The following is a 17,500-nucleotide window of genomic DNA, read 5'->3' as shown; positions in this document are numbered from 1 at the left end:
AGAAAGATGGGGGGTGGAGATTTTAGAAGAAGGGGGAAAAATAAGGAGCTCAGTTTTGGAGAGATTTAGCTTAAAGGGACAGTCAACACCAGAATTTTTGTTGTTTAAATAGACAGATAATCCCTTTATTTACCATTCCCCAGTTTTGCACAACACAGTTATATTAATATACTTTTTACCTCTGTGATTACCTTGTATCTAAGCCTCTGCTAACAGCCCCCTAATCACATGACATTTTATTTATTATCTATTGACTTGCATTTAGTATTGTGTTGTGCTAACTCTTAAATAACTCCCCGAGCGTGAGCACAATGTTATCTATATGTCTCACATGAACTAGCACTGTCCTGTTGTGAAAAGCAAATAAAAAAAATCATGTGATAAGAGTTGGCCTTCAAGGGCTTAGAAATTATCATATGAGACTTCCTAGGTTTAGCTTTCAACTAAGAATACCAAGAGAACAAAGCAAAATTTGGTCTAGACTGTCCCTTTTTAAAAACATTTCTAAAATTAGACACTTCCTTACACAAGACACAATAAAGATTTTAATCCACTCTCTCATCCTTTCCCGCCTCGATTACTGCAACTCTGTCCTCTCTGGTCTCCCTAGCTACCGCCTAGCTCCTTTACAATCCATAATGAATGCCTCTGCCAGACTCATCTTCCTTACACGTCGCTCTTCATCTGCTGCACCTCTCTGCCAATCCCTTCACTGGCTTCCTCTTGCCTCCAGGATTAAACACAAAACTCTCTGACACACAAAGCCCTCAATTGCACTGCTCCCCCCTACATCTCAGACCTTGTCTCCAGATACTCTCCCTCCCGTCCCCTTCGCTCTGCTCATGACCTCCTATTCTCCTCCCTTGTTACCTCATCACACTCCCGTTTACAGGACTTCTCCAGACTGGCCCCCATCTTGTGGAACTCTCTGCCTCACTCCACAAAACTCTTACCTAGTTTTGAAAGCTTCAAGCGCTCCCTAAAGACTCTACTGTTCAGGGATGCATACAACCTACACTCATCTTTCTTTATATCAGTTCCTCTCCTCCATTGCTATCCCCTGAATCCCCTTAGCATGTAAGCCTAAGAGTCCAGCTGCTTGTAGATCACCTTCATAAGAGCTGACTACAACAGTGCAACTCTCGGCAGGGCCTTCTACCCATTTGATCCCTATAAATGTTACCTTGTATTCCACCTATGATTATAGCGCTGCAGAATCTGTTGGCGCTCTACAAATAAATGATAATAATAATATCTGGATAGGGAGCAAGCACACGTCTAAAGCACTAGTGCTGCAGTCTAGTGCTCTTGCTAATGTATAACATTATTATAAAACTGCTGCCATCTAGGGCTCTTGCTAATGTATAACATTATTATAAAACTGCTGCCATCTAGTGCTCTTGCTAATGTATAACATTATTATAAAACTGCTGCCATCTAGTGCTCTTGCTAATGTATAACATTATTATAAAACTGCTACCATCTAGTGCTCGTGCTAATGTATAACATTGTTATAAAACTGCTGCCATCTAGTGCTCTTGCTAATGTATAACATTGTTATAAAACTGCTGCCATCTAGTGCTCTTGCTAATGTATAACATTATTATAAAACTGCTGCCATCTAGGGCTCTTGCTAATGTATAACATTATTATAAAACTGCTGCCATCTAGTGCTCTTGCTAATGTATAACATTATTATAAAACTGCTGCCATCTAGTGCTCTTGCTAATGTATAACATTATTATAAAACTGCTACCATCTAGTGCTCTTGCTAATGTATAACATTGTTATAAAACTGCTGCCATCTAGTGCTCTTGCTAATGTATAACATTATTATAAAACTGCTACCATCTAGTGCTCTTGCTAATGTATAACATTGTTATAAAACTGCTGCCATCTAGTGCTCTTGCTAATGTATAACATTATTATAAAACTGCTGCCATCTAGGGCTTTTGCTAATGTATAACATTATTATAAAACTGCTGCCATCTAGTGCTCTTGCTAATGTATAACATTGTTATAAAACTGCTGCCATCTAGTGCTCTTGCTAATGTATAACATTATTAAAAAACTGCTGCCATCTAGTGCTCTAGCTAATGTATAACATTAGTATAAAACTGCTGCCATCTAGTGCTCTTGCTAATGTATAACATTGTTATAAAACTGCTGCCATCTAGTGCTCTTGCTAATGTATAACATTGTTATAAAACTGCTGCCATCTAGTGCTCTTGCTAATGTATAACATTGTTATAAAACTGCTGCCATCTAGTGCTCTTGTTAATGTATAACATTGTTATAAAACTGCTGCCAGCTAGTGCTCTTGCTAATGTATAACATTATTATAAAACTGCTGCCATCTAGTGCTCTTGCTAATGTATAACATTATTATAAAACCGCTGCCAGCTAGTACCCCTGCTAATGTATAACATTGTTATAAAACTGCTGCCATCTAGTGCTCTTGCTAATGTATAACATTGTTATAAAACTGCTGCCATCTAATGCTCTTGCTAATGTATAACATTATTATAAATCTGCTGCCATCTAGTGCTCTTGCTAATGTATAACATTGTTATAAAACTGCTGCCATCTAGTGTTCTTGCTAATGTATAACATTGTTATAAAACTGCTGCCATCTAGTGCTCTTGCTAGTGTATAACAATATTATAAAACTGCTGCCATCTAGTGCTCTTGCTAATGTATAACATTGTTATAAAACTGCTGCCAGCTAGTGCTCTTGCTAATGTATAACATTATTATAAAACTGCTGCCATCTAGTGCTCTTGCTAATGTATAACATTATTATAAAACCGCTGCCAGCTAGTGCCCCTGCTAATGTATAACATTGTTATAAAACTGCTGCCATCTAGTGCTCTTGCTAATGTATAACATTGTTATAAAACTGCTGCCATCTAATGCTCTTGCTAATGTATAACATTATTATAAATCTGCTGCCATCTAGTGCTCTTGCTAATGTATAACATTGTTATAAACTGCTGCCATCTAGTGCTCCTGCTAATGTATAACATTGTTATAAAACTGCTGCCATCTAGTGCACTTGCTAATGTATAACATTATTATAAAACTGCTGCCATATAGTGCTCTTGCTAATGTATAACACTATTATAAAACTGCTGCCCTCTAGTGCTCTAGCTAATGTATAACATTAGTATAAAACTGCTGCCATCTAGTGCTCTTGCTAATGTATAACATTAGTATAAAACTGCTGCCATCTAGTGCTCTTGCTAATGTATAACATTGTTATAAAACTGCTGCCATCTAGTGCTCTTGCTAATGTATAACATTATTATAAAACTGCTGCTATCTAGTGCTCTTGCTAATGTATAACATTATTATAAAACTGCTGTCATCTAGTGCTCTTGCTAATGTATAACATTATTATAAAACTGCTGCCATCTAGTGCTCTTGCTAATGTATAATATTGTTATAAAACTGCTGCCATCTAGTGCTTCTGCTAATGTATAACATTGTTATAAAACTGCTGCCATCAAGTGCTTCTGCTAATGTATAACATTGTTATAAAACTGCTGCCCTCTAGTGCTCCTGCTAATGTATAACATTGTTATAAAACTGCTGCCATCTAGTGCTCTTGCTAATGTATAACATTATTATAAAACTGCTGCCATCTAGTGCTCTTGCTATTGTATAACATTATTATAAAACTGCTGCCATCTAGTGCTCTTGCTAATGTATAACATTGTTATAAAACTGCTGCCATCTAGTGCTCTTGCTAATGTATAACATTATTATAAAACTGCTGCCATCTAGTGCTCTTGCTAATGTATAACATTGTTATAAAACTGCTGCCATCTAGTGCTCCTGCTAATGTATAACATTGTTATAAAACTGCTGCCATCTAGTGCTGCAAAAACGTGCACACTCCTGAATTTACCTTCTGGCTTTTCAACAAAGGATAACAAGAAAACAAAGACCATGTGATAATAGAAGTAAATTGCAAAGTTGTTCGAAATTGTATGTTCTGTCTGAATCATGAAATAATTTTTATGTATTTTATGTCTTTTTAAGGGAAATCCAATTTCACAGTACACTGTATCTTTGTATATCTAATTGTTATCATCTTATTCATATAGTATTCTATAGTACCTGAGGGAGAGATTCTGCTCACTGTATCTTATTATAATAAATCTTTATATTGTACCTGAGGGAGAGATTCTGCTCACTGTATCTTATAATAAATCTTTATATTGTACCTGAGGGAGAGATTCTGCTCACTGTATCATATTGTACCTGAGGGAGAGATTCTTCTCACTGTATCTTATAATAAATCTTTATATTGTACCTGAGGGAGAGATTCTGCTCACTGTATCTTGTTATAATAAATCTTTATATTGTACCTGAGGGAGAGATTCTGCTCACTGTATCTTGTTATAATAAATCTTTATATTGTACCTGAGGGAGAGATTCTGCTCACTGTATCTTGTTATAATAAATCTTTTTATTGTACCTGAGGGAGAGATTCTGCTCACTGTATCTTATTATAATAAATCTTTATATTGTACCTGAGGGAGAGATTCTGCTCACTGTATCTTATTATAATAAATCTTTATATTGTACCTGAGGGAGAGATTCTGCTCACTGTATCTTATTATAATAAATCTTTATATTGTACCTGAGGGAGAGATTCTGCTCACTGTATCTTATTATAATAAATCTTTATATTGTACCCGAGGGAGAGATTCTGCTCACTGTATCTTATTATAATAAATCTTTATATTGTACCCGAGGGAGAGATTCTGCTCACTGTATCTTATTATAATAAATCTTTATATTGTACCCGAGGGAGAGATTCTGCTCACTGTATCTTATTATAATAAATCTTTATATTGTACCCGAGGGAGAGATTCTGCTCACTGTATCTTATTATAATAAATCTTTATATTGTACCCGAGGGAGAGATTCTGCTCACTGTATCTTATTATAATAAATCTTCATATATTGTACCCGAGGGAGAGATTCTGCTCACTGTATCTTATTATAATAAATCTTCATATATTGTACCCGAGGGAGAGATTCTGCTCACTGTATCTTATTATAATAAATCTTCATATATTGTACCCGAGGGAGAGATTCTGCTCACTGTATCTTATTATAATAAATCTTCATATATTGTACCCGAGGGAGAGATTCTGCTCACTGTATCTTATTATAATAAATCTTCATATATTGTACCCGAGGGAGAGATTCTGCTCACTGTATCTTATTATAATAAATCTTCATATATTGTACCCGAGGGAGAGATTCTGCTCACTGTATCTTATTATAATAAATCTTCATATATTGTACCCGAGGGAGAGATTCTGCTCACTGTATCTTATTATAATAAATCTTCATATATTGTACCCGAGGGAGAGATTCTGCTCACTGTATCTTATTATAATAAATCTTCATATATTGTACCCGAGGGAGAGATTCTGCTCACTGTATCTTATTATAATAAATCTTCATATATTGTACCCGAGGGAGAGATTCTGCTCACTGTATCTTATTATAATAAATCTTCATATATTGTACCCGAGGGAGAGATTCTGCTCACTGTATCTTATTATAATAAATCTTTATATTGTACCCGAGGGAGAGATTCTGCTCACTGTATCTTATTATAATAAATCTTTATATTGTACCCGAGGGAGAGATTCTGCTCACTGTATCTTATTATAATAAATCTTTATATTGTACCCGAGGGAGAGATTCTGCTCACTGTATGTCCTGACTGCGTCCTTTCATCCCTGCAGGTAGTGGCTCCTATCTTAGCCAACCAGAAGAATCACCAGACGTGGCCGCAAGTCGTGTCGCAAGATGTCGTACGCCACGTGAACGGCCTAAAGCGCCACCTGTTTGTGGTGGTCGGACAGGTTAAGGGAAAGACGCTGCTTCCTCTCCCTGCAGGCTCTGAGAAACTACAACCCATTGACTATGAACATGAAAAGAAGTGAGTGGCCCTATAGATCTGCGCAATACTCTGGGCTTGCAGGGCTTACTGATGGCTCACACAGTGTTTAACCCCTCCTGTGTATAGGGGCAGATTCCCATAGCAAGCAATGCTACTGTGATGTTTCTTATTGAAAGGGGCAGACCTGGCAGGGTCCAAGGGGACACAGGAATAGATTCAACTGAGCTCATTATCTTTTTAAACTTTAGATTTTATCCTTTAAAATCTGTTTGTGCTGTAAATGAACCTAATTGTCAGACAAAGTACTGGTATCAGCTCATAGCAATTTCATTACCTGTGACCCAAGCAGTAATCCCTGTCTTTTAGCTTTATATTTGTATTACTTACATGAGATACTGCTGTTTATTGCAGCAGGTACCTGTAGTACTTAGAGTCTTTATTAACCCCCGCTGGGCTTGTCCCTGCTTTCTCCCTCAGTAATGAGAACCTAGACAAGACGATTGTGCACGCTATTGAGTCAGCCATTATACAATGGAGCCACCAGATCCGGGGAGTATTAAAGAGAGAGTCGGCTGAACCCCTCTTGCAGGGCAAGAACCCCAATCCTAGTACCGAGCTGGAGTTCTGGAAGAACCGGTAAGTAGCACAGACAGGCTGCACAGTACCACTTATGTTACTTCTCATTTAGTAAAACTGCTTAATCCCCTGAATGCCGCCCTCAAGTGCCCTTGTGCCAACTGCGCCTCAGGTTCTTCAGGTTCTCAAAAGAAGGAAACATAAATTAAGCTAATTTACATGAAGTAAAACAAATAACAAACTCATTACTGCATTGTAAGAAATACATAGTCTTATATAGGTAAAATAATACCAGTTTGTGAGCTCCTGTTAATCCCATCACCCTGCCCCTCCTCAAATATCATCACCCTGACCCTCCTCAAATATCATCACCCTGACCCTCCTCAAATATCATCACCCTGACCATCCTCAAATATCATCACCCTGACCATCCTCAAATATCATCACCCTGACCCTCCTCAAATATCATCACCCTGTCCCTCCTCAAATATCATCACCCTGCCCCTCCTCAAATATCATCACCCTGCCCCTCCTCAAATATCATCACCCTGCCCCTCCTCAAATATCATCACCCTGCCCCTCCTCAAATATCATCACCCTGACCCTCCTCAAATATCATCACCCTGACCCTCCTCAAATATCATCACCCTGACCCTCCTCAAATATCATCACCCTGTCCCTCCTCAAATATCATCTCCCTGTCCCTCCTCAAATATCATCACCCTGACCCTCCTCGAATATCATCACCCTGCCCCTCCTAAAATATCATCACCCTGCCCCTCCTTAAATATCATCACCCTGTCCCTGCTCAAACATCACCCTGTCCCCCCTCAAATATCATCACCTTGCTCCTCCTCAAATATCATCACCCTGTCCCTCCTCAAATATCATCACCTTGCTCCTCCTCAAATATCATCACCCTGTCCCTCCTCAAATATCATCACCTTGCTCCTCCTCAAATATCATCACCCTGTCCCTCCTCAAATATCATCACCTTGCTCCTCCTCAAATATCATCACCTTGCTCCTCCTCAAATATCATCACCCTGCCCCTCCTCAAATATCATCACCCTGTCCCTCCTCAAATATCATCACCCTGCCCCTCCTCAAATATCATCACCCTGTCCCTCCTCAAATATCATCACCTTGTCCCCCCTCAAATATCATCACCTTGCCCCTCCTCAAATATCATCACCCTGCCCCTCCTCAAATATCATCAACCTGTCCCTCCTCAACTCTCATCACCCTGCCCCTCCTTAAATATCATCACCCTCTCCCTCCCCAAATCCCATCACCCTGTCCCTCCTCAAATATCATCAAGCTGTGCCTCCTCAAATATCATCACCCTACCCCTTCTCAAATATCATGATCCTGCCCCTCCTCAAATATCATCACCCTGTCCCTCTGTAAATATCATCACCCTGTCCCTCTGTAAATATCATCACCCTGCCCCTCCTCAAATATCATCACCCTGCCCCTCCTCAAGTCCCATCACCCTGTCCCTCCTCGTATATCATCACCCTCTCCCTCCTCAAGTCCCATCACCCTGCTCCTCCTCAACTCTCATCACGCTGTCCCTCCCCAACTCTCATCACTCTGTCCCTCCCCAACTCTCATCACTCTGTCCCTCCCCAACTCTCATCACTCTGTCCCTCCCCAACTCTCATCACTCTGTCCCTCCCCAACTCTCATCACTCTGTCCCTCCCCAACTCTCATCACTCTGTCCCTCCCCAACTCTCATCACTCTGTCCCTCCCCAACTCTCATCACTCTGTCCCTCCCCAACTCTCATCACCCTGTCCCTCCCCAACTCTCATCACCCTGTCCCTCCCCAACTCTCATCACCCTGTCCCTCCCCAACTCTCATCACCCTGTCCCTCCCCAACTATCATCACCCTGTCCCTCCCCAACTCTCATCACCCTGTCCCTCCCCAACTCTCATCACCCTGTCCCTCCCCAACTCTCATCACCCTGTCCCTCCCCAACTCTCATCACCCTGTCCCTCCCCAACTCTCATCACCCTGTCCCTCCCCAACTCTCATCACCCTGTCCCTCCCCAACTCTCATCACCCTGTCCCTCCCCAACTCTCATCACCCTGTCCCTCCCCAAATGTCATCATCACACACACAGCTTTAATAAGGGAACATACTGTACACACACAGCTTTAATAAGGGAACGCACTGTACACACACAGCTTTACTAAGGGAACGCACTGTACACACACACAGCTTTAATAAGGGAACGTACTGTACACACACACAGCTTTAATAAGGGAACGTACTGTACACACACAGCTTTAATAAGGGAACGCACTGTACACACACAGCTTTAATAAGGGAACATACTGTACACACACAGCTTTAATAAGGGAACGCACTGTACACACACAGCTTTAATAAGGGAACGTACTGTACACACACAGCTTTACTAAGGGAACGTACTGTACACACACAGCTTTACTAAGGGAACGTACTGTACACACACAGCTTTAATAAGGGAACGTACTGTACACACACAGCTTTAATAAGGGAACGTACTGTACACACACAGCTTTAATAAGGGAACGCACTGTACACACACAGCTTTAATAAGGGAACGCACTGTACACACACAGCTTTAATAAGGGAACGCACTGTACACACACAGCTTTAATAAGGGAACGCACTGTACACACACAGCTTTAATAAGGGAACGCACTGTACACACACAGCTTTAATAAGGGAACGTACTGTACACACACACAGCTTTAATACGGGAACGTACTGTACACACACACAGCTTTAATACGGGAACGTACTGTACACACACAGCTTTAATAAGGGAACGCACTGTACACACACAGCTTTAATAAGGGAACGCACTGTACACACACAGCTTTAATAAGGGAACATACTGTACACACACAGCTTTAATAAGGGAACATACTGTACACACACAGCTTTAATAAGGGAACATACTGTACACACACAGCTTTAATAAGGGAACGTACTGTACACACACAGCTTTAATAAGGGAACGTACTGTATACACACACAGCTTTAATAAGGGAACATACTGTACACACACAACTTTTATTTTATTTTTTTAAATTTTTTTATTATTTTCTTATATCAAAAATACAAAGTTCAGATACATAGTTGCTTTACATCTCGTATATAAAAGGAAGAACAAGAAAGGGGAGACCTTTTACAAGAAAGAAGCATTTGAACCGCACATTCATTTCTTTCCCAAAAAAAAGATACGTTTATCCTTAGTCCTAGCATTGACCAAGGAGGTATTTCTTGAATAAGTTATTTATCACTGTGTCTAGGGAGGCGCTTTGGGAGAAGAAAAAAAAAAAAAAAAGGGAGAAGAAAAAGGGGGGGGGGGGGAGGGCAGAGGTTTCTCTTCCCCCCCTCCCCCCCCCCCCATATTAGTAGATTTCCTCTCAATTCCTCACAACTCCTCTCAATTCCCTCTCTCCCCCTCTCCAGATGGTTGGGGGATACTAATAATTCCATTAATATGGTTCGTATAGTCATTGCCCAAAGATTTAATAAATGGACCCCAAACATTAAAGAATTTATCTGCCTTGAAAGGGCAAAACTTTTTATAGTCATATGCTTCAAGAATGCCTTCTTTCAACATTGCTTTCTTAAGTTGACTAACATTTGGAGAGTACCTATCGATCCAGCAGGAAAAGATCAATGATCTTGTTTTTATTATCACTTTATGTACAAATCTATTATTTCCCTCCCATAAAGGAGAATGTGTAAGGAAGAAAACATTTACTGCTGATAGTTTAATATCTAATTTTAGTATGCTAGAAAGCCAGAAACCCACTTTCGACCACAGTTGAAGTTGTTTAGGGCACTCATATACCAAGTGGAGTAAATCTGGATTAGTTTTTGAGCATTTAATACACTTATTCTCCACCTCTTTATTCCATTTACAAACTCTATTCGGAGTTAAATAATCTTGGTGCATAAGTCTGAAATGCGATTCCCTTCCTGCCATTGAGTTCTCCAATTTATATATTGTCCCAAAACTAGTTTGTATGGTTTTATCTTCTCTACAGATAGGTATACTATTTTCCCATTTATTATAAAGGTCTTCTAGTTGCCTTGACTTAAAACCATTTAGAAGTATTTCATAGATAACTGAGAGTGGCCTCTGCCTGATTTTTGGATGGTCCAAAAGAGGATGAGACTGGAAGAATAGATCAGAGTCCTGGTAAAGAAATGACCTTAAATAATGTTTTGCTTGTATAAAATAAAATCTATCCTTACCAGGAATTTGATAAAGCCTTTGAATTTCCTCAAATTTAAGTATTTGCTTAGTCTTCCAGTTACATAAATGTCCTAAGTTGGATACTCCACAGTCTCCCCAACGCTGAAATGTTGAATAGTTTAGGCCCTGAATAAATTGGGAGTTCCCCACTAATGGTACCCATCTGGAATACGCTTTCTTTTTTATTGATATAATTTTCATAGCTGCAGTCCAAGCAGCCAGAATGTCTTTCAACATAGGGTGTTGATATATTTCCCTCCCTCTTTCTTTGTTAGATGCATACAAAACAAATTCTAATGCCAATGATTTGCATAGTCTTCTATCTAATGAACAATTTGTATAGGTATTAGAGTGGGAAATCCAATCCAATGGGAACCGCAGTAGAGTGGCATAGTTATATAGTAACAAATTGGGCAATGCTAAGCCCCCGCTAATAAAGGGTAGATATAGTTTATCCATCTTAATTCTGGCTCTCCTTCGTATACTTATTTAGATCATGTTGTTTAATTAATAAAGTAAACATACGCAAGGTATAAAGTATCTTTGGGAGGATAAACATCTTATACGCTGCCACTCTTCCTGAAAGGATACCCCCAGATATTCGGATTTGGAATGATTGATCAGGAAGTTAGTCAGATTATTAAAAAGTGCGAGTTCATCTATAAGGGCTGGTACGGACGTTGCAGGGTCAGTGAGGGTGAATAGCACGTTGTCTGCGAATAAGGAGAGTTTATAGGATTCCCCCCTGATCGAGATACCTTGAATTTTTGAATTTTGTCGGATTCTGGTTGCAAATGTTTCCAGAAGGCAAACAAACAATAAAGGGGACAGGGGGCATCCCTGCCTAGTACCATTTGAAATCTGAAAGGGTGGGGAGAGGATGCCGTTGAGAGATATTCGAGCAGACGGGCAATCGTACAGGGCGAAAATTCTATGAAGCATAGAATCTCCAATGCCCAGGGATTGAAGGGTGGCTCTAAGGAACGGCCAGCCGACGCGGTCGAACGCTTTTTCCGCGTCGGTTGAGAGAAAGATTGAGGGGAGATTTTGTTGTTTGGCATGCCAGAGGAGGAACAGGTTCCGGACTGTATTGTCTCTCGCCTCTCTAAAAGGGATAAAGCCCACTTGGTCACAGTGAATTAATTCTGGGAGATAACGATTTAATCTAGTCGCTATCATTTTCGCATAAATTTTAATATCTGCGTTCAATATAGATATTGGTCTGTAATTAGGGATACTGTCAGGGGACTTGTTAGGTTTTGGGATAACGGAGATGTGGGCTTGAAGGGACAAGGATGGGAAGGGGACGTTATTGTCGATGTCTAAGAAGTAGGCCAAGAGGGGGGGGGGCCAGAATGTCTAGGAATTTAGAGTAATATGAGTGAGTAAAACCATCTGGGCCAGGGGCTTTGCCGGAGGGGAAGGATCGGATGGCTGTCTGGAGTTCTTTTAAAGTAAAAGGGGAGTCTAGGTCTGATTTTTGATCTGTGGAGAGGGAGGGCAGATCAATAGATGTTAGGTATTCTGAGATGGCCTCCTGGGAGGGAGTGGCTCTTTCTTTATGTAAGTTGTATAGCTCCTCATAAAAGGTTTTAAACTTGTCGGCTATATCAGAGGAGGAGTGCCAGGTTTTTCCTTTAGCATCTTTTATGTGCATGATGTATTTTTTAGAAGCTTTATTGCGGAGGAGTCTCGCTAGCAGTCTACCTTGCTTATTTCCCCCCTCATAAAATCTCCTTCTAAGAAAGAGGGCCCTACGCTTAGCCTCAACCCCCAAAAGAAGGTCTAGCTGCTTTTGTTTGTGTTGAATATGGTCGAGGAGGGAGTGTGACTTAGGGAATCTCTTGTGGGAGTCTTGAAGCTTTGTCAGTTCTTCTAGTAGATTTTTAAGGGTTAGAGAGTGTTGCCGTCTCCTATCCGCTTTGATTGCAATGAGGTCCCCTCTGATGACACACTTATGTGCCTCCCAGATATTAAGGGGGGAGATCCCAGGTGTGGAATTTAATCTAAAGTATGAGTTAAGTTTATCTTGTAGTTGTATTTTGACCATAGGGTCGGACAATAGGGACTCATCTAATTTCCAAATATAATCTAATCTCTGGGAGGTGGGCCACGACAATGTGCAACTAATCCTAGCATGGTCAGACCAGGTTATGGGGGAGATGTCAGTGGCTTGCACTAGTGTCAGACTAGAAACGTCAATCATTATATAGTCAATGCGAGAGTAGGATTGGTGGGGATATGAGTAGAAAGAATAATCTTTTTCCTGGGGGTGGTAGATCCTCCAGGTATCATGTAAATTTAGTTTAGAAAGGGAGGCCTTCACCGACTTTAGGGTTTTTTGGGGGACTGATGTGTGACCGGAGGAACAATCAAGACCAGGGTCCAAGGCCAGATTGAAATCACCCCCCAGGATCAGGGTACCTCTAGAGAGTTCTGAAATGATATTACAGGACTGGTGGTAAAATCCAGTAGGGTTGGAGTTAGGGGCGAATATGTTGGCGATGGTTACTGTCCTATTAAACAGCCGGCCAGTGATAATCACTAGTCTACCCTCTCTATCTCTGTAGATATTGGAGGGGGTAAAGGGAATCCGATTCCTGATCAATATGCCCACCCCGTTGTGTTTTGTCGAATGAGAGGATAAATACACCTGGCCAAATTTTCTAAGGGATAATAAGGGCTCCCTACCTTTTTTGAAATGGGTTTCCTGAAGTAAGATGATGTCGTGTTTGAGTTTTTGAAATTCCCTCATGGCCCTCGATCTTTTCTGGGGGGTGTTGAAGCCCTTTACATTGTGAGAAGCGATGGAGATGGATCTGGGGTTCCTATCCATGTCTATGTGTGTGGATAGTCGCTGAAGTCAGGAGTAGGGAGGTGACGCCTAAGAGGGTAGGGCAGTTATGAGAGTAAGGTAAAAGGTCTATGGTGGGCCAGTGACAATGGGAAGAGAAGATGGCAGGTGAAAAGGTAAGTATATAGTGTGGAACATAGTAATATGAGCAGACACGTAGCAACCAAATACACCTAGTGAAGAGATAAACAGAGGTGATAGAGATATATCTATAATGACCTTGAGCAATATGATAAAGGCATATGGAAATGAGCATAATACGTTTGGAGCAAAACACACAAAAATAAACATGAACAATTACAGCAGAACTTGCATGAATAAACTGGGCAAACAACAACAAAAAAAGAAAAACAACCTGGTCCAGGCCACCGCGACATGCACCGTGGCCTGGAAAGGACGTCAAATACATCATCCAGGGGGGTGGAATGATGTTATGGAACCTAAGGGGTGAAACTTTATTAGGTAAGCAAAGATTTATGGCATAATTATAACGTGAGCAACACACACATATGGGCAAATTAGCATGTAAAGTAAATCTGAAAAGCAGGTTAATATAAGCCCAGGTGTAGTGGGTATATACTGTACCAGTCTAGTGTATAAGTCACTTGTGGATTTTCTTCGAGGGAGAAAAACTTGGAACAAATCCCTCAAAGGTATTGTGGCAAAGGAATATGAATGGAACAATTAGCCTAGGGAGTGAGGCCAGTAGATAGCTTTCAGTGGGAGGTTATTAAGTGGTCAGATCAGGATCCTGTAGAAGTGGCGGCAAGGCCTGTTCTGCATCTCTTAGGTACTACTCTTGACCAGCTGGGTCTCTGTTCTTTCGGTGCCTCTTCATCCGACTGTATCAGGTGGTGTTGAGTAGTGATGATCGACTCAGGAGGTTGCTCAAATGTAAGGTTAAGTCTCTTGGAGATGTGGTCCAGGTCCGAGAAGCTTTTATAGGTAAGTTGGCCACCATTGTGGGAGATAAGGCTAAATGGAAAGCCCCAGTGGTATCTGACATTGTTTTCTTGCAAAGTTTTGGTGATAAAGCGGACCTCTCTTCTGCGTTGGATCGTCTGAGGGCAGAGATCCTGGTATACTTGTAGGGAGTGATTATGGAATTGAATGGTCCGTCGGGTTCTGGCAGACTGCCAGAACTCTTCTTTTGTGGTATACTTAAGAAATCTGAGGATAACGTCCCTGGGTGGGGCAGGTGGTTTAGCGGGAGGTCTTAGAGCCCTATGGATTCTCTCAATGTCATCGTTCTGAATGAGAGGGGCTTGGGGCAAGAGAAAGTGAAAAAATTCCGTAACATATGCCCTGAGTTGTTCAGCAGAGACATCCTCTGGGATCCCCCTCAGGCGGAGATTATTTCTTCCTCGATTCTCGAGGTCTTCGATTTTGTCGTTTAAGTTTTGGATCATAGAGTCGTGCATAGTAATGTTCTGAGTATTGGTGCTGACCATATTGTTGAGATGGTCCTGTCCTTCTTCAAGAAATTCCATTCTGGAGCCCAACTCGTTAAGGTCTTTTTTAAGATCTTTAATTTCATCTTTAATACATTTCTTTAAGGATTCTATATCTGATTTGGATGGCAGTCCCGCTATCTGTGACTGAATAGATTGTAGGGAATCTTGGGATGAAGAAGGATTAAGGATAGTGGAGGGCGGCTCTGTGGATTGTGTATTATCCAGTGTTACAGTCTCTTGAGGATGAAAAAATGATGAAACTGAGGGGCCCAGAGTTAATGATTTTGCGGGCTTATCAGGTTTATTTCCTTTCTTACTTGTCATGATGAGAGAGGTTGGTGGCGTAGTGAAAGTTTATGGAAAATAGGCTTATGGTAAAGAAAATGTCCTCTTGACTCCTCCTGCACAGAATAGCAAAGTGTGTCTTGGAGGTCTGATGAATAAGTCTATTATAGTCTCTCTGGGTTAAGCTCTAGGTCCCAATTTCTGTATAAGGTATCAGTCTATGTGTTAAATTTCAGGAGGGCTTGTTAGCTGGAAATAGAATTATATTGCAGAGCTGCAGCAGTTTAAAAATGTGTATTGGTGGGGACCGGCTAAACAGTGTCTCTAAAGAAAGCGCAAATATGGTACTGCTTAAAAATATGTTTCCTGGAGAGGTGAGAGTGGAGGCCCCCTATACTAGTAGCTTTTAGAAGAGAGAGGCTCGTTTACGGAGGGAACCAGGGCCCAGATTATGTATGCGTAGTGGTGAGTACCTGTAGTAACTACGTGGGAGGCAGTTACGGGTCGGGCCGCTGGCGGATGGTGTAGCCGGGGGGAATCCGGTCCGACAGAGTCCTCTAAGAGAGCCGGTCAGGAGTGCAATCGGGTAGGAGGTTCCACGGGGCAAGCAGAACAAGCGGCACGAGTCACTGTCCAGGGCTCTGCATGAGGGATCCGTAGAGCGGTAAGATGGCGGCCGCAGCTCTTGTTACAGATAGCTCCGCAAAAGATCTCCCTCGAAGTTGCGAAGTGATCGGTGTGTCTGGGTTGTTAGACACTGATTAGGATGAAGTGTCAGTGGTAATTGGTAGCATTTATGCCAGTATTAATGCCCAAAGGTCCCAAACAGCTCCGGAGCTCTTTTACAGTGCGTCCATGCACCAGCACGGCGTAGCTCCGCCCCCCCCATATTTGTCTCAAATTTTAACTGTACCCGTCTTGTTTTGGTATCTTTATTCTGAGTTGTCATACTTTTCCTATCTAACAATCCATTAGGGGTAGCATTGAAATCCCCTGCTATAATAATATCAATTTCTGGTTGGTTCCCCATTATTTTATTTATTTTCCTCCAAAATTTACTATCTTGGTTGTTGGGGCCATAAATATTGCCCAGCAGCATATCTTTTCCATTTAGTGTTATTATAAGAAATTGAAATCTACCTTCTTTATCATTTATTATTTTTTTTAATGTGTAATCTAAATATTTATTAAATAAAACTGCAACCCCTCTTGCAGCTCTGGAGTATGATGCTGAGACAACTTCTCCTACCCATTTCACTTTTAATTTAAGATGTTCAATCTCAGAAAGATGGGTCTCCTGCAAACAGACTATATCAGGGCTCCTTCTGCCAAGATAATTTATTATGGCCTTTCTTTTAACAGGGGAATGAATTCCCCCAACATTCCATGATATAAGCTTAACCATCAAAATGCCCGATATTCAATGACATGGGGAGAGGGAGAGAGGTGAGAGACGACAAGAAGTGGAAAGAGGGATAATAAAAAAATAAAAAAAAAAAAAAAAAAAAAATTTTAAAATTGTTATTCCTTTTTTCCCAGCACACCCTAGCTGTTTAGTACAAAGTTCAAGCATAAACTTCCCAAACATAGCCAATCTGGCCATCAATAAATAATTTTCACAACAATAATTACACACAGTCTTTTTACTAGAAATCATGAAAGGAGCTCCTATTTACCATAAAAAGAGAAAAGAGAAAAAAGGTAACAAGAAGGACAAATAAAAAGGAAAAGAGAGAGGAGAAAGAGGAAAGGGGAAGAGGAGAGGGAAAAGGAAAAAAAATAAATTCTACCTTATATATTCCTATTTCTTAAACATTAAATTCACCCTGATTTCAAATAATTTAAACAGAAACATCTCAGTGGGTATCCATACTGTGAAAGAAAAAAAAAACCTTAAACAAAAACATCTAAAAGACTTATATAATGGTTTGTGACAAATTAATAATAAATTTAGTGTTTACTTTGAGTAATTCAAATCCTTAATCCTTAAAAAATTTCCACCATGTTTTTTAGCATTTTAAACAAAAACATCTAGAAGGAAAAAAAAAAAGGGGGGGAATGAGAGGAAAAAAGGGAGCAAAAGGGTTCTACCTTATATATTCCAATCTCTTAAACATTAAATTCACCCTGTTT

At 40.5% G+C, this 17,500-nt stretch overlaps 1 protein-coding gene across 1 annotated transcript in view; it reads left to right on the top strand.

The window, feature by feature from the left end:
* Window positions 1-17,500, top strand: part of DNAH9 (dynein axonemal heavy chain 9) — a 739,144-nt gene that overhangs the window by 50,526 nt on the left and 671,118 nt on the right. The window contains exons 2-3 of the mRNA XM_053688948.1: window positions 5,772-5,968; window positions 6,407-6,565. Of these exons, the coding sequence (XP_053544923.1) occupies window positions 5,772-5,968; window positions 6,407-6,565 (356 nt within the window). The remainder of the gene's footprint in view (window positions 1-5,771; window positions 5,969-6,406; window positions 6,566-17,500) is intronic.

The sequence above is a fragment of the Bombina bombina genome, chromosome 1 (genome assembly GCF_027579735.1).
Source record: "Bombina bombina isolate aBomBom1 chromosome 1, aBomBom1.pri, whole genome shotgun sequence".
In the NCBI taxonomy this organism is placed as follows: domain Eukaryota; kingdom Metazoa; phylum Chordata; class Amphibia; order Anura; family Bombinatoridae; genus Bombina; species Bombina bombina.
This window is presented reverse-complemented; position numbering and strand designations above follow the sequence as displayed.